The sequence below is a fragment of the Carettochelys insculpta genome, chromosome 7 (genome assembly GCF_033958435.1).
Source record: "Carettochelys insculpta isolate YL-2023 chromosome 7, ASM3395843v1, whole genome shotgun sequence".
Taxonomy (NCBI): Eukaryota; Metazoa; Chordata; order Testudines; family Carettochelyidae; genus Carettochelys; species Carettochelys insculpta.
The window spans coordinates 59,370,375-59,393,471 of NC_134143.1; the positions used below are offsets into that span (position 1 = coordinate 59,370,375).

The 23,097-nt window shown below is 39.8% G+C and overlaps 1 protein-coding gene across 2 annotated transcripts in view; it reads left to right on the forward strand.

Annotated features, from left to right (window-relative positions):
• Nucleotides 1–6,649: 6,649 nt before the first annotated feature.
• The window catches only part of FAM204A (family with sequence similarity 204 member A), a 28,481-nt gene continuing 12,033 nt past the window's right edge, over nt 6,650–23,097 (forward strand). The window contains exons 1-6 of one of the 2 annotated variants that reach the window (XM_074999065.1): nt 6,650–6,701; nt 8,757–9,022; nt 9,983–10,073; nt 11,173–11,209; nt 11,777–11,876; nt 15,088–15,177. In XM_074999065.1, the coding sequence (XP_074855166.1) occupies nt 8,765–9,022; nt 9,983–10,073; nt 11,173–11,209; nt 11,777–11,876; nt 15,088–15,177 (576 nt within the window). In that variant the 5' untranslated portion in view covers nt 6,650–6,701; nt 8,757–8,764. Of the gene's footprint in view, nt 6,702–6,754; nt 6,828–8,756; nt 9,023–9,982; nt 10,074–11,172; nt 11,210–11,776; nt 11,877–15,087; nt 15,178–23,097 lie in introns of those variants that run through there. The other variant, XM_074999066.1, reaches the window with a different exon arrangement.

Genomic DNA, 23,097 nt, shown 5'->3' on the forward strand with positions numbered 1-23,097 from the left:
TTCTTAAGTCCCATTTCCTATCGTCAACAACAACTAGTAATATGCAATTTGTTGTATATACACATATATATACACACACTTATTTTGACAAAAGATACCAAATTTTATATAAAATTTGGTATCTTTTGTAGAAATAAGTATATATATACTGATTGATCTTATATATATATATATATATATATATATATATATATATATATATATATATGATCAATGATCAATCAGGAACATATACTTCCATATGACTCTACACAACTTTTGTAAAACAATCAAAACAACTATAAGACTGTGACCATAAAAATATTTTCCTGTATATGGACTTTTTAAGAATTTTTCAAATAATATTGCCCCAGTGCTAATTAAATTCTTTTATCATGTAACCACTGTTCTGAGCAAATGTTTAAGATAAAAGTGTGGCAGATATTGGTGTCCCACACAGTATCTTTAAAACAATATTGTACTGGATTTGTATTTCACTGTGGGCAGTTACAGCAGGGCACAGCATCACAGAGATCACTCAATAAAATTCCTGCTATTCTCTCAGGATCCAATAAGCATTACTTTTGTCTAGTCCAAAATGAGCATCATCCATCTCACACTCATCAAATACCGAGGTAATTTATGGAAGTGAGAAATCACCACCCCAACACTATTTGGCCTTGTCTAAACTAGCCCCCTTCTTTGAAGGGGGCATGGAAATGACACAGATCAGGGAATATCAGTAAGGTGCTGCCATGCATATTCAACACTTCATTAGCATAATGGCAGCTGCACAAATTTTGAAGCTGCTGACAGGCAGTCTAGACACGGGCACTTTGAACCCAGCTTTGAAATTCCCTTACTCCCAATTCATTTTGTGGGACAGCAGAGAAATTCAACCTAAAGTACGTCAACTCCTGCTACACAATTCTCATAGCTGCAGTTGCATATCTTAGGTTAACTTTCCCCCCTAGTTTAGACCCACCCTCAATTTATACCAAGATCTTCAATAACTCCATAGATATTTTCTTCTATTAACTTCAAAAGATTAACTTCTCTGATATCTGTAATTAACAACATTAAGTCTCTCCTGATAAACAGAAAGTTAAATGAAGTAGAATAATCAAATTAGTTTAACAGAAAAACTGGTCGCCAGGAAAAACACAGAATTTGGAGGCGAAACCTCTGTCCAGACCTGAGCAATGAGAAATAAAACCACTCAATGGCCACACTACCCCTCCCTTTCGGAAGGGACATGTTATTTGGTTTTGTGAAGAAGGGGCTTTTGAAGTCAGGGGGTCCTTTCGAAAGACCCCCAACTACATGGGCGGCATGTGTTCCGAAAGCGGCATTTTCGAATCGTGCGCAGATACCATTGTGCTAATGAGGCACTGCATATTCATGTCAGTGCCTCATTAGCATCTTCAGAACTGCCTCATTAACATGCCTCTTCCTAAAGGGGGGGCTATTGTGCTCACAGCCTTATATACTTCTCCTTCTTGAACACATGTTCACAACTATAGACCTTGCATGTCATTCTACCTAAACACCACAAAGAACATTTGAATGACAAATTGGACATCTATCTGAATAATCCATCCTGGCAGGATGCAGTTGGAATCCAAAAGCTGAGTGCAGTATGCAGTCGAGCAACAGCAGTCATATTGTCAAGCAATCTAGTAAAAGTTGTGAGACCACTTTAACCTATCAAAATAACAGGGTGGACTATCTATATTACACTGGACTACATAGCTCAGTAATCCAACAAAAACTGCCAACCACAGGCTGCCATCATAAACTGGTTTGACTTTATAAAATAAAGCCAATGATCCTATCTTCTGTACATGTTTTTTTCTTTTATCATTACAGTTTCTTATATAATGAATCTCATATTAATTGTATTACATAGCAGTATTTTCTACAATGGAAAAATAATCCCTTATTTATAAGATTATTAAATTATCCCAACTGGTTCTCAGAATATAGATTACATCTGAAAATATCACCACCAGTAGGTAACGAACACAAAGAGAAAAAAAGATGAAGAGGAGTTGCCCTGACACCTGCAAATTTAAATGCAGGGCCTGAAATGACTGAAATTATGCATTATGCAACACATTGCAATTGCTCTAGACCTTCATTCTGCAGTTCATTAGATTAATTTTTCAAACAATAGCATCAAAAATTGTTTAGCCTACAGTTTAATTACTGCTGTTTTAGTAGTTTTATGTTCCAGGGGAATCTCACAGGCATGACTGTTTCATTCATGAAAGGTGTTGTTTGGCAGGTCTCCAGGACAGGAATTTAAGTGACAAAGGAAGTTAGATCAGTTGACTAAAAGGAAATAAAACAGATGACTTGAACATTTGGTTGACATGGACAAGGAAAATGGTATGAGAGAAAATGTCAGAGGAACTGGAGTCTGAAAAACGTTTTAGATCAAACATCAGCCCACTTAGATTTAAACTAAGATAAACACAAACAGATATACAATACCAATATTAATGTGGCACATATTATGGTATGGTTTTGCTGTATCAGAAGAAGGGCAGAAATAACTTACAGGACCCATGAAGTAGCCTAGAAAGGAATCATTCTGCATCCTCTTCCACAGTCACTGACCTGTGAAACATAAACTCTGCAAGTTGTGGAGGGTAAAGATAGTTAATAGCTACACTAACATGCAGTATTTGCAATCTACCTAGTTATGACAGTTCTCTTACAAGCAGCTGTAAGAAGCGGCCTGGACTTCTTCCATTAAGGGAAAGGTACCTTTAAAGTTAGCCTGAATTTTGGCTTTCTTATTTGTAGATAAAATCAATTTGCAACCACAAGATAAACCACAAAATAAACATTTATCAGAATTTTCCAGATCTGAAGAAGTGGTTCTGTCCCACGAAAGCTCACCACTTAGTATATTAACAGAGAGGAAGCCATGCTAGTCTATACACTATCAAAACAAAAAAGCAGTCAAGTAGCACTTTAAAGACTAGCAAAATAATTTATTAGGTGAGCTTTCGTGGGACAGACCAACTTCTTCAGACCATAGCCAGACCAGAACAGACTCAATATTTAAGGCACAGAGAACCAAAAACAGTAACCAAGGAGGACAAATCAGAAAAATCAGAAAAAGATAATCAAGGTGAGCAAATCAGAGAGTGGAGGGGTGGAGGGGAAGGTCAAGAATTAGCTTGAGCCAAGTATGCAGACGAGCCCCTATAGTGACTCAGAAAGTTCCCATCATGATTTAAACCATGTGTTAATGTGCCGAATTTGAATATAAAAGCCATCTCGGCTGCTTCTCTTTCCAAAACGGTGCGATAATTCCTTTTCAGTAACACACATACCTTTAGGTCATTGACAGAATGCCCCATTCCATTAAAATGTTGACTAAGTGGTTTGTGGATCTGGAGTGTTTTGATGTCTGTTTTGTGCCCATTGACCCTTTGTCTAACTCCCTTAGGGTCTCTGTGATTCTTGTTCCATTTCCCTCTCCTCCCACTCCTTCCCAGAGCTGGAATGCCACAAACATCTGATTTGTACCATTCCAGCTCTGGAAGAGAGGGGCAGAAGTGGGAACGGAGCACAACACAGGTGATTTGCAGTGCTCAGAAAGTGCTGAGTGGGAGGGGCAAAGCATAGGCAGTGAAGGGCTCTAGTGCCCCAGTGCACAAGAGACGTGGAGGAGGGTGGTAACCAGGGAGGCCACAGGCTGCAGAGGGAGCCCCAGGGGACAGCATGCCCAGGGTTACCCAGACTTGTGAGTCACTTTGCTACCACCTATCCTTCGTGTGAAGAAACTGTATTTGTACGTGCCCTGAGTCTTTCAGCCATGGGCAATACAAACACTCATTCTCAGCCTACATGGCTCTACTCATCCTTGTGTAGATTTGCAATCGGCACACTCCAATTTCGGAGTTCTCAGAGCATACCCCTACAGTGTCCAGTTTTTTATCCACTGGTCATTTGCAGATTTACCAGTTTTGTGCCCTGCAGCTTACTAGTAACAGTTTAGAACCCAACACTGCTTAACACACAGCATTCATGTTTATAGAGCATGTAAGTATAAGTTTATTTAACAAACATCGATATGATACCAAGCAGAAATATTGGATTATATAATAAGGATACAAATGAAATCAAATCACAACACACATTCTGGAGCTTAAACTTGACTAACAAGATGCTGTCTTGTCTAATATATTGTTGCTTCCCCCTCAGCCTTCTCACAGTGCTTTTAAACCAGGATGAAGGATGTGAAGGCATCTTTCTGCACACTCTGACATAGCAGACCTGTCCTTTGTTCTTCACCTCTAACACAGAATCCCACCCCCCACTTACCTTCTCCTGTTAATTTGCTTTTGACATCCTTAATGTCCTAGTATTTGTCTCAGTATGCAAATACTCTCCCATAGTAAGACAGAATACACAATAGTGAACCAGGGAGATAAACCATCTCCCATCTTCTGTTTGGTGGAATTTGATTTTAAGACATGGTACCTCTGATTGACCTACTTTTAACTATGAGGCCTTAGGAATATAATTTCCAATACACATGTATCTCCTTACATGTTATCCACATATATATTCACAAAGATTATGATGATGATTGTGACACAGGCTTCAAGAAAAACCCAACATGACACTGTTGGCAAACTAGAATATAACACCCAATTAGTCCCTGTAATCCTCATGCACTCATGTACCCTCTGGCATTTGGCATCAAAAGGTCTTTTGATCACATTTTCTTTTAAATGTTCATTCTTATCTCCATGTAGATTTTAAATACAATACTTAGCCTCCTAACATCCACTGAAACGTCAGTCTCACTGGGTAAAACAAAACAGCAGTCATGTAGCACTTTAAAGACTAATCATTTATTAGGTGATGAGCTTTTGTGACAGACCCACTTCTTCGGATCTGAAGTATAGATCTGAAGAAGTGGGTCTGTCTCAAAGAAACTCATCCCCTAATAAATCATTTTGTTAGTCTTTAAAGTGCTACAGGACTGCTGTTGTGTATTGTTAGAATGCAAACTAACATGACTACCTCTCTGTTAGAATTTCACTGGATGTTAGGAATCTAAAAACCTTTTTGGATCTGCCCTCACTACAGCAATTGGTCAATTTCATATCAAGTGTGCAACCATCCAACCTGTAGAAAATATTGCTGCCATGTCTTCTCATGTCACTTCAGCCACATCACATTTCCATCTTTGAGCTACATTGTTCCAACACTGATGCCAGACACAATAATCCTTTCATCTCTTCCTCCCTTTTTGCCCCCTTCCATACTGCTCCCTTCAGAATCAATGCCGTGCCTAAATCTCTTCATCATGCTATATTCATATCCCTCCAAAGCAATAGAACTTCCAAAATTAGTATGTGCATTACTGAATTCCATGTGCAGTCACATATCTTTTATTGTTTATCTCTTAAATATCTGTCAGATTCAGAGATTCAGTTTCCAGGATCAGAATCCTAGACTTGTTCCTTCAAACAGATCATTTCTACAGACTTTTTTCTGACCTATCAAGGGAAAACTGAGGCTCTGACATTGCAACCTGTTCTATGCTGACCACATTACAAGGTTCGGGCCTAATTTCTTTGAGATTTCCTTTTTTTTCTGCATAACTGGTTGCTGGTGGCTACTTCCTGATGTTTTCAAACGTTTTTTCCCCCCTCCCTTTTCCATTAATTTAATTAGGCAGATATTTCCTCGTGGAAATATTTGATTATTTTGAGTTTGTGCAATTTTAATTAATGGGAAGACATCCTGTCTTTGGGATGGGTGCCTGTTTAGTGTTTGGCCACAGTAACCGATGTCACTTGGATATTTTTGCCTAGAGAGTGGTGATTTCAGCATGGCATTAAAACACCCTGAAACCTTTCCAGGGGTGATGCAAGGGGTGATGCCAATATCTTCACAATACACATCTCCCCATAATGTACCAACCATGCTCCCTGGTAACACACCTACTTTGTGCTCCCCCGGAGCAGACAATAGTTCCAACTGTTAGGATGCTTTGCTGCAGGGATCTTCCGTATCATCACGTGAATGATGGACATGCATCATCATAAATAGTCTCAGAGGGGCAGCCATGTTAGTCTGCAGCTTTACAAAAAACAAGCAGTCCTGTAGCGCCTTAAAGACTAACACATGTATTAGCGAATGACCTTTTGTAGGTGAGACCCACTCATCATCATAACACAGACTTCCCAAATGGGAAGCTTCTCATCTCCGCCACTCCCTGCCCCCAGCCATGAAGTTATGTCTTCACCCGCCCCCACTTCACTAAAGGTAGCAGTGAAACACCCTCCTCCCCAACGGGAATGACTCAAGTAAGTTACCAAGTCTCCCTGACCGGATGGACCGGACACCATTGCAGCGAATGGCGACCGGTTCGTTCAGACGGGAGAGTTAGCAACTACAGTGGTAGAGCGATTTCGCCTACTCTCTCCACCCGGCATTGGGGTGTCTGCTCATGAGAGCAGAATCTCCCTTCCCTTTCCGGAACTGTGGTCGGCCTCTCGTCGCTTGTTTTTTTCAGCCCCAAGAAAACCATGCTCCAACCGGTTGTCATGGAAACCAGAGCCCGGCGAGTAGGCGGGGCAGGCCAGGAGCAAAGCGGCTGCTGATTGGCTGAGGAAAGGTCAAAGGTGCCCAATAGCAGAAAGAGGTGGTAATAAAGCTTCATGATGGCGTCTAGGTAAACACGGCCGGTGAGTGATTCTGCGGTAGCTGCTGGGGGCGAAGGGGCAGCACGGAAGGCGGCCGCAGGGGGCGGGTGCGTCAGCTGCTGGCGGAGGAGAGGTTCAGAAAGTGGTAGCGGGGGCGGGACACGGCAGGTAGGTAGAGAGGGGGCGCTGGGCCGGGAGCTACTTGAACGGGGACGGGAGACGCTGGGTGAGGGAGGGGGGCCATGGAGGCAGAGTGGGGAAGGCAGTGGGGGTGGGTGAAGCAGGTGATGGGGGCGGGGCGGGAAAGAAGAGGGCTAATAGCCTCTGGGTTGGGGCAGGGGGATGGAGTGGCCTGCTGGGTGAGGGGCAGGAGCGGGGTAGCTGTGAGCGAGGCCTGTGGGGTTAAAAGGGCGTTCGTAGTTGGGGGAAAGGGTAGGGTGGGGGTTTTCTTCCATTCTGGGAGGATGGAGGTTCTCAAAAGCGGGGTGAAGGAGGGCTGTTGGGGAGAGGGACGGGAGAAGATCTGTGTATTTGATTGAGTAGAGCTGTTTAGGTAGGTGGGGAGAGGAGGCAAGAGCAGGGATCAGGCTTCTTGTAGTCCTAGATGTGAGGTTCATGATTGGATATCAGATTGTTAGGACCCTCTCAATGTGGCAGATGTCAAGAGATGCATGAGCACTCTTCTCCTCATGGAAGGGAAACCTGATTAAAATCAGTTGCAGAAAAAAGAAGGCTTCTCTCCTCTTTCTTTGTTTGCTTGCCTTTTCCAAAGTGAAGGTTTGAGACTTCAACCCCAATAGCTGTTCAGATCTGATTTAGAGGGTAGCACTTGCAAGAGGAGATAGAAGTTCTCTGGGAGGCTGAGAGCAATAAGCTTGTCATTAAACAAAGTCCTGTGGCACCTTATACTAACAGATATCTTGGAGCATAAGCTTTTGTGGGCAAAGACCTGCTTCATCAGATGCAAGCTTATCATAGGTGTCATTCAGAGAGTAGGGAAAGCATACAAACTTGTGTCAATAAATATCCACTTGGGGGGATTTTTTTGAGTTACATCTTTTCAGTCAAATGAAAACAGCATGTTGTACTTTGTCTGATACAATGGGAGTTTGCTGACATAAGCTGTGTAAGTGTTGCCAAACTAAGTTTAAAAAGCTAATATATTAATCACAAATCACAGGCACCCTAGAAATAGGTAATATCTGCCTATGATAAACTTTCAAATTCACTGCCTTTGGGAATGGGTCCACTTTGGCCATTTGTCAGCATTGTCCATTTCTAATCCAGTAATAGGCACAGTTTTTTCCCTCTTAACCCCCACCCCCCACTTTTTTTAATCAAACCTCTCAGTTAGGAAGAAGTAGTTTGATTAGCTTTAATAGTTTTAAGGTAAATTTGGAAGTGTCTTGTTGGTTTTTGCTCAAAAGTTACTCTAGTATGATTCTGAAGCTACTTCATTGTTGTCAAGATTTACAGTGTGAAACAAAATAGACTCTGATTTTGTATCACTCATGGTCTATGTTTGTGTTGCATAATTCAGTGAAACACTTAGAACCAAATTTTCAAAAATATGTGTGGAAAACCAAGCAAGCACTTTTGGGGACACTCATCCTGCAGTTCCAGGATACACAGAAATCTGACTGTATGTACTTCAAAAGCACCTAGCCCCTAATGTGTGTCTCCGTCTTTTTTTCTTTAAATACCATTCATGCACTTCCACAACCCTTTGATAACTGTGTTCTCTAGATGCAGGCAATATGACTTAATGTGTTTTAAAATAAGGTATTGAATTACATATTTTGAATCCTTTATATTAAAAAATGAGTTTTAAAATGATAGGAGGGCAAAAGGATCAGTATGTAAATTGCTCTCTGTACAGATGTTAAGACATTCTGCATTAATTCTAATAAGCTTTTCTAAACTACTTAAACCATCTAATGGAAACAAGATTTTTTTTCTTTTTCCTCTTGAGAGCATTTAAAATATTTATAATGTTGCATTTCATTATTTCTTATTCTCTGCATTGAAAGAAAAAAATAGAATCTGAGTAAATTCATATGAAGTGTGTTTCACAAAGGCTTTTGGTCTGGCTTTTAGAATGGAAGATGTGGAGTGGACTGTTACCTCCTGATGTGAATGAAAGTGATATTGACTTGAGTTCTGATGATGGAGATCTAGTGGATGGTCCTGCATCTTTTTCCAAGGATGATAAAGAGGAGGATGTCAAAGGAGTTCGGGTTTCTGATTTTCAGTCAAATAGATGTGAGAGAGTCACTGAAAGCATATCCGTTCCTGTAGCAGTGACAGATGGAGAAAATAAATGTCAAGAATGCCCTTCCGGAGTTTCTTTAAAAATGTGGAATGTGAGTAGTATTAGTTGTCTGCAAATGACCAGTGTACAAGTGTAACATTTTCAATGTTGTGTGCCTAATTTTATTTGTAAAAGGGCATGCAATATGTCGGATAAAGTAAAGGCACTCTGAATAAAATGTAGTGACTCCTGACTCACTGGAACCAATTTTAACCTAACAAGCTTCTAAAGAGGTGGGTTTTTTATTTTATTTTTCTTTCAAGTTAATTTGACTTCTGCTTTCTTTCAGTCAGGAACTTAAATCTCAGGGGAAAAAGTAATGTAGGCACAAATACTCCCACATACAAAGTTTTCTGTTTAACTTCAGGGCCTGAGCCTTGCCCTGAACTTCTTTGCAGCTGGGTTTCTGCATTGTAAAAGATTTGTAACTAAGGATATTTTCCAATTTGCTGAATACTTAAGATCTTGTCAACATATAAAGCATCCTGCAGAAGTTTCATGTAAGGCTTGCTATTTGTTATCAAGGTGGCTTACAAAATCTTATTTACTTTCTTTTCATTGTACAGATTTCATATGAGGAGAGAAAAGATTGGTCAGCTCATTGGTGTGAATTCATGATGGGCCACAAAGTCTGAATAAGGGTTTTAAAAAAAAAAAAAGTGTTTATCTCTTGACGTAGAAGCACGCATCATCTAAACTGATGTCAGAAGGCTTTATGAACATGCTCAACGCGGCTCCCTTAATGTGTTTCAAATTAGCTGTGTATCGTATAATGATGGAAGTGCAGCTGTGGAGAATTATAGACTAAAAGAAGGGGTGCTGCCAAAGTCTGATCTTCATATCACATAATATTGTCTTTGAATCTGTTCTGTGTTGTTTTTGAAACTTAGTGAAAGTTCAGTTCTGCCGGTATTTGGCAAGAACCTCTGAATAGTACATAAGAATTTCGGGAAATGTTTTCCGTATACATTTTTGGCTTTAAAAAGTTGTTTTCTTTTTTGTTCTCCTGTAGAAATTTCAGGAGCTGCAGAAGAAAAACTATGACATGAAAATCCAAACAAAACAGGGAAGTAGGGGACAAAAGAGAAAACGTTACAGAAAAGGTATTTCATATAAATATCAAATTAAGACCAGATGCACTGTGATCTACTAAAATGAATAGGAAGAAAATGTACTTTTTCAAGAATTACAGTGAAAGATTGGGCTGGAGGGCATCATTGATGCCACCATTCTGTGTCTATGACCTAGAGACTTTTTTGTGTGACTAGGTGATGGAAGTAATACAGATTTATTTGTGCTACCTACAAAGAAATTAAGCTTGTAAACATTCTTCAATTAATGTTAACTTATCAAGATTACCAGTTAGCCAAGATATATTTCAGTAATCCAATTATTTACTTTTATTTAGTAACAGGGAAGTAGCCATGTTAGTCTGTACTCTAACAAAACAAAGCAGCAGAAATGTAGCACTTTAAAGACTAACAAAATTATTTATTCAGTGATGAACTTTCATGGGACAGACCCACTGTGGACCTATGAAAGCTCATCACCAAGTAAATAGTTTTTTTAAGCTTCAAAGTGCTACATTTCTGCTACCTTGTTTTATTATTTTTATTTAGTTCTCTAAATAAAAGTCTCTACACTGTACAAAGTTCTTATGAAAATTCTTATTGCTGAACATAATCCTGTTGCTTGAAAAATATTTTAGAAAGTAAGCCATATGACCCCAAGCCTGCTAAGGAGGACTGCCTATGTGGAATTTCATTGACTCTGGAATTTTCTATGTGAGGATCTCTTGGACTTCAGGAAAGATTACTTAATAAGGCTATGTCCAGGCTGCTGTTCCTATTTTGGGAAACAAATGTATCCCAAAATAGCAATTTGGCAGCATTTTGCAGAAGCATGGTTTTCCGGTTCAGCTACTTGTCATCATGAGAGGGGTAATGGGACCTTCAGAATAAGCCCTGATTTTGAATTTCAGTGCTGTTTTGATAGCACTGAGATTGAAATAATGTATCTTGAAATAATTTAAGCAGTTTGCATTGCACAAATTGCATAAATTATTTTGAGATAGAAGAGCAGTCTAGACGTAGTCTGATGTGTAGGGTATTAATCTTGAACTCATCTTGTAATTATTGTTCCCAAAAGTTTTTGAATGTCTTTAAAATAATATTTGATAGCTTTATTTTGTTTTCTTTTCAGAAAAAACGAAAAAGAACCAAAAAGAAGTGGTTGAGAGGTATTAAAGTCAATATAATTATCTGAAGTGTGTCTGTAAAGGAATGATATCAGAAAGAATATGGCTCTAAAGCTTAATCAAGTTTTGTACCCATTCTTTCTTCAGCTGTTAATAGGCAGTTTCCAAGTCAGTCAGAGCCTCATGCAATCAATGGGTAAATTTGACCCTTAAAATTATTTGGAGAAATGTCTTGATTTAACAAAAAAAATTATTTAGGTAGCAATTAAAATAGGAGAGACTTAGCTTATTATTGCTTAACCCACAGCTCTGAAGACTTGCCCTCAGTTGCACTACTTGTTTGTGGTGTTACATGTGAAATTGACTGCAGGATTGGAACTGTACATTAATCAAACACACTTGTTTGTGAAATAAACAAAAGTAACTGTTAATTCTGCTGTCATTAGAAAGTTGAATAAGGGATAATTTTTCCATATCCTTGTTCTCCCATTTGGTAAAATAATGGAAAGTTAAAAATATGTAGCTAATAGTGTTAACTGCTACTCGCATTAATTGTTGAATTTACTCTGCGTGTGCTTAGAACAAAGTTGGATTTGTTTGTTTTTTCAGTCCACAGTCTACAAATGAAGGTCAATGGAAGGAACTCACACAGTACTTTGGAATCAATGACAGGTTTGAATCATGTGTGAGCAACAGGGGCACTCAAAAGGTGATTGCTTTTCATAGCTTTTTAGAAATATGATGACACAATTAAAATCCGGCTATGACTGAAATAAGAATAAGCCAGAAGGTTGCTTGAATGTGAGCAAATAATCGTAGTTTGAGAGAGACTTCTGTGTACCACTTAGACTATAAGGTGCCACAGGACTTCTTGTTGTTTATGTAATAATGTTATTTATATATCTGCTAATTACATATCACACACAATTTCTGTGTTGCAATATTCCTAACAATCACCTTTCTGGTTGTTTTTGTTTGTTTGTTTTTTCTTGCTCTGTGATACACATAGGGCGATGTACATGTCTGATGTGTCTAGGGTGAATTTTTTTTAATTTCAAAATCCTTCAGCTGATACTTTTGCTTGAAAACAATGGGATTGTTTTGAGGTATAGGCATTAATTATCCAAAAGTCTTCTGAAGTAGTCGTTTGGATTATTAATACATTCGTTAAACTTTATTAAGGCCAATAGTTCTCGTAGCCACGTCTAGTAATAATTATTAGTGATTGTCAACAGTTCCTCATTTTCAAGCGCGTTTATCTTTATAAGTTATGTTCTCTATGGGTTGCTATCTTTCCATATTGCTTTACCCATTTCAGGAGTCTGATTTTGTCTTGCATACCCTCAAGTTCCACTTTTGCTTTAAAAATTACTTGCTTACAAAATCAGGTATAAAAAGCACTAGCAAAGTCATTACAAACTAAAATTTCGTTTAGACAATGATTTTGTACTCTTTCAATAATAGTATGCTGTGACACATCTCTTTTTTTATGTTGCCTGTTGTAAAACCAGACACATATCTAGGTGGGTTGATGTACTCCCTGGAAGATCTCTTTGTATCCCTGGGAGTACATGTATCCCAGACTGAAAACTGCATTAAGGCGTTATTTGGGCAGTGATGTTTCTTTCCAATGCTTAAGTAACTTTTATCAAACCACATAACATTTTCTAGGTTACATGTGGCAAGCAAAGTTACACTGACTACTGTTTTGAGTCCTTGTCTTAGGCAAAAGTGCTTATATTTCACCTTAACTGAAGCCACAATCTTGTAGTGAACTCCTCGTGTTAGACCTGAATAATGGAAGGGCATCATCCAGCAAAATAGGGAAGCTCTCCAGCTGAGATATTAGGTGAATTATACTTATTAGTGCTGGCAAAGTGTTAATTTTAATCTGTTAATTTCTTAAGGCAACAAATGGAAATGATTCCTCACAATTTTGAATTATTTTATTACATTTTTATTCTTTGACTTACATATTCTGTATATGAAAATGGAAAGTTCTCTTTATATACCTCAGTAGTAGTAATATCAAAGGTTAAATTCTTATTTAGCTTTACATAGTTAATGTAGGTTAGTTGGCCATCACTGTGATACGTTATTGTACTTGAACAATATTGAAATCCAGTCAAGAAATGGAAGTTTCCTTTTTCATTGGAAAATTAGCATTTTTCAGTGAGGTTTTTAAATAAAATCTTCTTGTGGCTATCTGTTACAATCCACAGATCTGATGCTCTGGAAAATCCCATGGATGACTCTTAGGTGGGCCAGACCTGCTAATTAAGGACTGAATCCTTCATGTAGGGTAAACTGTTTGGCTTTATTGCCTTCTTAAGCTGAACCTCAGAGCCTTCAGCACCTCTGCTTTCACACCCTGAGCTGCTTTCCATTGGACTGCCTGAGCTGGAAATTTGAGAGAGACTTATACAGCTGAAGAGAAGCACTGCATCCCAACTTTTAGCATCTGCATTGACTCTCAAATAGCTTTGTAAAGCCAGTAGGGTTTATTAGATGTCTGGAGCACAGCATAGAAAGACCTTGGTCAGTGCAGAGAACAAAGTTACAGCATGGTCTCAGACACTCCGGAGCCCTGTGACGTTCTTTTGTCCCAGTTCAAGAGAGTATCGTGCTTCCAGCAGCCAATTCTCTGCAACTCTCCACCTGGCCATTCCTCAGTCATTTTTCCTTAATTCCCTGGGAAAATATGGCTGGTTTCTTGTGAAGGGATAGGCCATCCATGGTTGCTGGTTGCTAGGTACCAAATGTCCTGGCAGTTGGAGTGGCCATTGTCTCCTTGGACTGCCTATGGACATGTGACCCTTATCCCAAAGAGCTAGGTGTCAGTCACACCTGAATCTCTGCCTTTCTGCATAGAATAAACAACCTTCTCCTGACACCTAGTCAGCAGTACAGTACATAGGGGAGACTGAGGTATGCGCACACACTACATATAAAATATTGCACAAAATTCCTGCTCAGCCCATTAGTTTTACTCTAGTATTCCTTCAGAAATATTACAATTGGAATCTCCAACAAAGACAAACCTAGAATTTTTTAAAGAGCACAAATATTTTTTTCTTTTATTAGTCATCCTTAATTTGCAAATATTAATATTAAGCAAGTTAGAATTTGCCTCTGTTACAGGGACACTTTTTTCTTCTATTCAGTTATTTTAAAAATGTAAAACACTTTTTTTCCTTTCATGCCATGATTATTTGAAGACCTGGATTTAGTAGTACAGGGAAGTGACGTGGTGCCAGAATACAGTTTTGGGATAAAGATCTAAGAACTGCAAAGATACAATAGTAATTGCCATTCTTCATGTTACCTGACATATACACTTCACATTTTATTTAGGAAAGCTCCAGGGATGGAATAGGTAAGCCATATGTGTAGAGGAAACTTTATTATGATATGTAGAAACTAGTCTATGTAATATTTTTTTTAACTATGATAACAGCAAGAAGTCTTGTGGCACCTTATAGACTAACAGATATTTTGGAGCACAAGCTTTCGTGGGCAAAGACCCACTTCATCAGGTGTGTGCTTCATCTGATGAAGTGGGTCTTTGCCCACGAAAGCTTATGGTCCAAAATATCAGTTAGTCTATAAGGTGCCACAAGACTTCTTGTTGTTCTCGAAGCTACAGACTAACAAGGCTACCTGTCTGATACTTAACTATGATATTTACCCCGTGCATAAGGTGGAGCTAGTACAATGATTTGTGCTCAGCCACTACTTTATGATACCATCCATTACAATGGTTAGACAAATATGATTTGTTTTACATGGAAATTACAGCTGTGTGAAATAATATAATTCTGTTAAACAGATGTTTAAAATGTAAAAGAAGAGATTTCTCTATAAATCCTATTTTCCCATTCATTTAGGCCTGAAGATGTTTGCCATTTTTTTTTTTCCAGTGTGGCCTTGAAGTCAGCATAGACAAGTCTTTGGCTGAAGGGGATATTGAAAGAGCTGAGGAGCTGAGTAATAGATTAGCCACTCGCGAGGTAAGTTGACCTAATTAAATACTGCCTATTTGAATCTTTTTAGCTTTGTGTATCTTGTCGTAAGTTGTTATTATTTAACCAAGTACTGTTCAAAGATTATTCCTGGCATTGTTTCATTTTGTTGCTGCTTACGTAGACTTCTTTCAGCCACGACCCATTATAGCCTCAGATATTTCTGTAGGACTGGATGGACAATTTTTTTTCCTTTATTTTTAACAGTGCTAGTAATATCTATCACTGGAAGACCTGAAAACACAAGTCCTTAAAAGGATTGATCTCAGAAAAACAAATTATTGTGAGCTACATAGTTATGACTATAAATGGCTTTCCATAATAATCCTAAAATTTGGACTTTCTTCCACATCAGTTTCTCAAGAAATTTCAGAAGGCAAATAGACTTCTTGTCAATAAGCCGTATCTCAGACTTTGCCTCTTTCCTGCCTCATCAAAATCGTCTAGCAAACTGGATGGGTGAGCTCAGGGATATATTTATACAATGAAAATGTTTTTTGCTTTGGGAATAATTGTAATTTTTGTTTAAGAACATATCTCAAAATTAGATTGATCCAGGCGCTTCATATCTTTTATTACATTGGTAATACAGTGATAGCTAGTTTGGCTGAGTAGCTGTACAGCAAGTGGGTTGCTATTTGTAGAACTAACTTGTGAAACACTGATTCTTCAAAAGGTTTGCAAATGCTGACAGAATTTTGAAGCTTGGTAGTTAACCTATTAGATGCCTGTATGAACAGGATTTAGAATGAGAAAGCACACAAAGATGTGCATATGGGATTAGCAATTGATCTCTGGAGTCCATCCTAGGCAGCTTGGCTTGGTGAAAATAATGGAGAACAGCTCAGAAGCCAGGGAAGAAAGAACACTCATATGTCTTTGAATTAAAAGAGGGAATGGTTTGTGTATTTCACTTATTTATACCTACAGGCAACATCTACACAGCATTCCTCTCACAAGAGGAATGGAAATGAAGGAACCCAACATTGCAAATGAAGCGCTGATTTACAAATCTTGCATTTCATTTGCATAATCTTGCACAATTGCACTGCCGGGAGAGATTTGGGCGAAAAAAAAAAAACAGCAGTGTAGAAGGGGTTCTGTCAGCAAAACCCCCCTTTGTTGACAGGTCCTTATCCCTCTTTTTTTTTTTTTTTTTCAGGGATAAGGGTCTGTTGGCGAAGGGGGTTTTCTCTGACAGAACCCCATCTACATGTCTGGTTTTTTTTTTCCACCCACGTTTCTCCCACTAGTGTGATTGTGTGAGATTGTGCAAATTAAGCACGAAATTTGTAAATCAACACTTCATTTGCAATGTTGGGTTCCCACATTTTGCATTCCTTGCTCACCAGAGGAATGCTGTGTAAACATAGCCACAGGGTTTTCCATTTTCCTGGTAGAACATATCTCCTATGTCCCGTGTATCTTCCCATTCTCTCTCACAGGATGGAAATTTGAGGTCTGTTGCTAAACCACTAGAATAGAAAAGTTTTGGAAGTTTAAAAATGGAGAAGGAAAACACCACACTCCAGATATCACAATTTTTTTAAGTACTTTAAAATTTCCTTCAATACATTTTAAAAAATGCAGTTAAAGCTGCAGTTGCTTATCAGTGAAATTTAACATGGTACAATGTATCCTTACAATATACTCATTAGAAAGCAGAGTGTTGGGGGCTAGGAAATCTTGTACTTAACTTCTGATCATGTTTTGTACCTGTTCCCCACCTATTCACTGGAAACTGCTTTTCTCAGCCACTGAAGGTATTATATAACTAACTACTATACATGATCTACATTTGCACCAGCGATTGCAAAACCATCACTTAATAGAATTACAAACCTAAGAACTTCTGCTATTGGCCATATGTCCACCTGTTTGATATCATCCAGATGCTCAGAGTGAAATATGCTAACATCTCACCTATCTGTTCAAGTACAGTGTAAAACTTGAAATAACTATATTATATACAGTTTAATATAACTATATATTAAAACCCTTAATATAACTCCAAAAACCAGACCTGAAATGCACTTTTTTCTCAGTTACAATAAATTGGTGAGAGTACCACAATCTATAAAACATACTGAGATTTCTTTTAACTGTTTGTCTATAAATGCAAATTAATATGAATAGTTACTAGTTTTAGTTATTATTATGGTGTACTATCATCTGAATTGGATAACTTCTGTAACTGGGCAGGGGGCACTGAAGTTAAAGAAGTGAGTGTGTAATCTAAGGTGTTCAAGTTGGAACATAAGAATAATGACTGGAAGAAATCTCAAGATATGTGAGGCCAGAATATGGAGCATGACTGCTGAGTCAAACTAAATGGGACCACAGTAGAGAATTTCAGGTAAATATTGGGTAGGCTCAAGGTCAGCATCAGTTGAGCTCCTTCTTGTTTCTGCCTGTCGTGGATTTGGTAAGTGAGAATATTTGAAGGGAGCCAACTTGGAACATGCTGTTCACTGATGACAGAGTGGTAAGCGTGGAAGATTGTGAGGCCCTGCAACCAGTTTTGAACAATGGCAGGGTAGTTTTGAGCAGAGGGAATTTAGAATAAAGTTGGTAAGACCAAGGCTAAGATCACTGAGGGATGAGAACTCTTTATATAAGGCAGAGAGCTTAGCAATAATTTAAATACCTATAGTGAATGTTGTTGATGGTGGCCTGAGAGTAATGCTGAGCATAATACTAAAGCTGCTTGTTGAAAATGGTTAGAGTCAACTCCAGTTCTGTGTGGTGAAAAGATGCTGTAATTGTGCCCATCTTAAATTATGGACTAGAGCCTGGACTAATAACAAAGAAAACAAGTATGCTGTCCATCACAGAAATGAAGATATTGAGGTGGTCAAATAGTTGAACGTTCCATGACAGGAAATGAAATCATGTTGTAAAGGGCCTAATGCAGATTGCTGTAATCGAAGCCAAGTTGATGGAGGCTAGGCTCTGCTGATATGGGCATATCCAGGGGAGACCTGAGAGTTATGTCAGCTGGATGACAGAAAACTAAATGGGTTGACCAAAGATTCAGTATGTGAGCCAGGCATCAGTAGACCTCAGAGATATCAATCTGTATGAAAGCCTGGCATGCAGTGTTGAGTTTTGGAAGAAGGCTGTAAAAATTGTCCCCAAATTGGAAAATGACAAGAAGGAATATGATACATATATGAATGGGGTAGACATGGGACTGTACAACATAATTTGTGGAATCTTAGCTCCAAATTCTGACTTTGAAATATTAGCAAGTTGTAAAACAATAGTATGTTTGAAACAATTTTAGTATTCACAATCTTAACTTCATATTGGTTGAAGGAGTGAGTCTGAATAAAAAATAGGTTGTGTGAGACAAGGAATGGTCAAATGACTGTGGCCCTGATTTTCACAATGGATTTTATTCAGGCAGCCTCTCACTAAGTTCAGTAGGTCTTGACACAGGAGCAGGGTCTTGTTCATACAAAACTCACTGCAAGATTGGTGGTTCTTTCGTGACTTAAAAAATCTGCATGGGTTCAAGTGTCTCTCTCTAATTGTGGGAGGTGAGTGGAAGTACTGTCTTTTACTACATGAAAGATTTGAACAGAACAACTGATTGCATAAAGAATCAAAGTGTGCAGTTATGGGAGTCTCTGAGTCAGAACATCATTGTCTCATAGACCAGATGCAAACTGTTTAAAAATGTGAAATCAGTTTTTGTTTTATTAATGATGCAAACATTCATATGACCTTCCCATCCCATTTTGAACTTCTTTTTAAAAAAAGAAGTCTTTGTTTTTGTGAAATACTTTTTTGTAGAAAGCGAATTCTAAAAAATCTGACCTATTTTCAGTGTATACAATTTAATTCATTGATGTTTTCTTTTCATCTCCTAATGTTGTAAATATCTGGACTTGGTTACAGTCCAGTGCAGTGAAAAATATTTACTGTGTACAAGTTCTACCTCCTTGGTCCAGCATGGTCAGGAGCCGACTGGTTCCAGACAAGAGAATTTGCCAGACTGGGGAGGTACCATTTCACTGGCGCCTAACCCACTACCTCTTCTGCCCCTCTTCTTCCTGCCCCCCCCCCCCACCAGGCTGCTCACCTATCCACTGCTGTGTGGGTGCCCTGGTCTAGGCTGCTGCTGGGGCTCCTCTGCTCCTACTGTTATTGCTGTACAACATCAGCTCCAGCTCTGGTCTGGCAGGGCTGCTGGGGATACAGCTTCAGCTCCATGCGGCTGCCTGTGGCCCCACAAGGCTGCCAGGAGAAGCCAACTCCAGGATGGCCCCTCATGGCTGTTCCTGTTCCTGGCTCTGGCCCTGCAGATCTGCCAGGGGAACCTGGCTCTGGCCCTGCAGGACTGCAGCTGTGGCTCTGTCCAGCTGCCCCAGTACTGTGGAGCTGCTAAGAAAATCCAGTGCTGGCTCTGACCCCCTGGGGTTGCCAAGGACTCAGCTCTATCCCTGTGTGGCTACTCCCAGCCCCATGGGGCTGCTGGGACATGGCTCTGGCCAGGGACCCGCACAACTGCCCCTCCATGGGGTTGCTGGGGGACATGGGCTCCTGCCTAGCAGCTTGGGGCTGCCACAGTTGGCTCCAGCCCTCCCACCCCAGGAAAGCCAGAGGAGATGGACTGCAGCTTGCCCTCTTTCCTGGCTCCGCGGTCCTGGAACATCCCTGGTCCTGCCAGATGATGGATGCTGCTCAACCAGAGAGTGCTGGTTTTAGGAAGTATGACCTGTATAACATAGCATCCATGAAGGTATGCAAAAATGGGCAAAGTTGCTGTTTTTAATATACAAACTGTGTAACCTTACATTTGATTTTTGTTAATTATTATTCATGAGTCGTGTTGTATAGGGATATGAAAAATAAGCTGGTTCTCTTTGGGGTACATCCCCCTTGCAGCCCTATTGAGTGTGTGTTGAGTGGGTGGAAATCAGGTGTACAGATTTTTAATCAGCACCATTTTCTTTCCCAAGAAGCAGTGACTGGAACCTGCTGATAAAGCCTTTGCTTTGAGGCACAGATCCCAGAGTTCTTAAAGCTGTTTCCTGCCTTAATAAGTGAAGCTAATTTTTGATGTATAACATTTATAAGTCTGTGAAACTGATATGGCAGCATCAATATTTAGAAAAGTTAAGCCAAAAATAAACAGAATGCTGGGAACAGGCAAGCAAAACAGGCCATAAAAAAAGCTAGGGAATGCCAAAATTGTGCTGTCAATGTGGTATTATGATACAGTGAGGGATGATTTTTGTGAAATCTGATTCCCTTAGAATCAGAGTGATAACTTACAGAATGTGCATAATCTGGAGAGTGGCTCACTGAAATTCACATCCCTGAAGCCAAAATGATACTATAGCAAGATTTTTATTGCTATGCAACACTTGTTACAAGATATTTGGCGTCATACATTGTCATATTTTAGAATGAAGAGTGAGTTTGTAAGCTGGATGTTGTCCATATTTCTTTGACGAAAATACACCTGTCAAGAAATGGCTTGCTGTTTGAAGGTTTTTTTTCCTCATAACTCTGTGCACACAGATTTCTCTTCTGTTTGCCAGATTGTTGTGGGCTGGCAAATGAATGACTGTATAACAGTCTGATTGCTTTAATCTTGGGGCAAGGTTCTTCAGGATCTTTGTTACTATCATGAAGTCAAAACAGATTAAATTATTTTCCAAGACAGCATGGACCTTTTTCATTGTAGTTTTCAGATCTAAAATGTAGATTTGTTTGCTTCCTCAACAGTTATTTTCTTTTAGTTCTACACAAAGTCTCGGGAACCTTTTTTGGGCTGTGGGCCACATAAAAGTGAGAAAGAAGAGGGGGGGAAAAAGCCCTGAACCAAAAACCTTCACTGATGTGGCTCGTGACTGAGACCCCTCACGCTTCAGCTGCAAGGGGAGGGAGGTGGAGATGGCAGGTGTAGAACTGAGGTTCAGGGCTTCCCCCAAGCCAGGTTAACTGTTCTGGTGGGCCTGGGGTTGGACCAAAAATGGGGCGGTTCAGTGTGGGGGAGGAGGCTGCTACGGAGCAGGTTTGGGGTCTGGGTGGGATAGAGGGTTCAAGAGCAGGCTGGGGTAGCTGTTGGGGTTTGGATGGAAGGTGGGGTGCAGGAGTGGTTTGGGGTTAGGTGATCCAGGTGGGAGGTGAGGGTACATATGTGGGCTGGGGGAGAAGGGTCCAGGATGGAGGGTGCAGGAGCAGGCTGGGGGAGGGTCTGGGTGGCATGGAGGGTGCATCAACAGGCTGAGGGTAGGGTTTCGGTAGGAGAGTGGTGCAGGAATAGAGTGGAGGTTTGGAGTCAGGCCGTGGGGGGCGCTTACCTCCGTATGCCACCATCACTGTTGTCAGCCTCTTCCCCCAGCTGGGGAAACAGCAGCAGAGAAAAGCTCCCTGGAGCCGCTTTTTTCCAATGCTCACAGGCACTGTCCCCACCCCCACTTCAATGGTTGCCTGGAATTCCAGCCAATCAGAGTGGTAGGAGAAGACTCTCTAGACAGCGTTATGCTGCCACTCTCCCCAGCCGCAGGAGGAGGAGGAGGAGTGATGGATCCACTTCCTTCCCCTACCAAGCAGAGCCCAGGGGCAGTATCTGGCCCTAGCTTGCCTGACTGCCCACGTGCTAGATGCTGTGGATGAGAGCCCTAAGCTTCAGGGGGGCAGCAGAGGGTGGATCCAAGCAAGCCACAGTCCAGATCCAGACCATGAAACTCGGGTTCCCCACCTCTTCTCTACAGCGTGCATGACAAGAGTTTTTTTTCTTAATCAACATTAGCATATGTATTATGGTGACTATAGTGTGAATCATGTTAACAAGGTGATGTATTTCTGAGCTTGCAGTTCAGTATGCTAGTGCATGTATTAGGAAAGTGAAATTGTATGTCTAACTCTTACTAAAAATTAATTTAAAATACTTTTTTTTAAAAAAGTATGCATAGGGAAGAAGTATGGAAGTGCCCACTTTAACTCCAGTTTAGCACTTAGTGTGTTCAGGTGGACCTTTACATAGAAACTCAGACTTAAGTACATCACCTCATGGACAGATCCATGGATGTTCTTTCACAAGTGACTGTGCATGGATCTGATTGTAAGATTGTGGACTACAATGTACAACTACCCTTTTGAGGCAGCTACATGAAATTCATTATTAACAGAAATTTAGTACATATATAGATGGTGAAATTCACCCCAACCCCTGGATAAGGTTTTTACAAAGAAACAGTATGGTTTGGAATAATGAACAAACCCATTTAATGGTCATTATTCCACTTTTTAGGCTGGAATAGTGATAGCAGTTTCTTTGCACATCCTTTGGGAGTTTGTAGGCTAGTTTTTTATCTGTAATGCTAAACCTCTACTAGGAATATAAGTCATTTTTAAATACGCAATTTGCATAGCTAGAATTGACTTATCTTCCTAGTATAGATCTAGTCTCTGTATCCTCCTGTCAACCTCCCTTACATCACATGATAGTGTGGAGTACAGGGGTCGATTACTGACCCCAAAGAGATTGATTTTGCTGCGTCTTTACCAAATGTGCAAAATCAAACCCCGGAAGATTGACCCAGTCAGGGTCGATCTTCCCGGAAGTTTAGACATACCCTAAGAGTCGAATCTCTGGACCCTACATTCAGCAAGTTCCCTTTCCGATTTTTTTGCACACCATGAATCTCTTGTGGTTCAGTGGTTCTTGGATAGATTCTTTACAACTGAATGACTTGCATTGTGAAAGAATTCCTTTTTATGAAGTAAACTGCAGGTGCTTATGCTCCTCTATGCACATTATATACCTTTAAACCTAAAAAACCCAACACGGTTTACCTAGGGCTTTTAAACACTCTGTGCAGCACTGGAAAACATTTCTGCAAAATATGTATCTTCAAGAAGCTTGCTTTAATAATTATATTATAATTA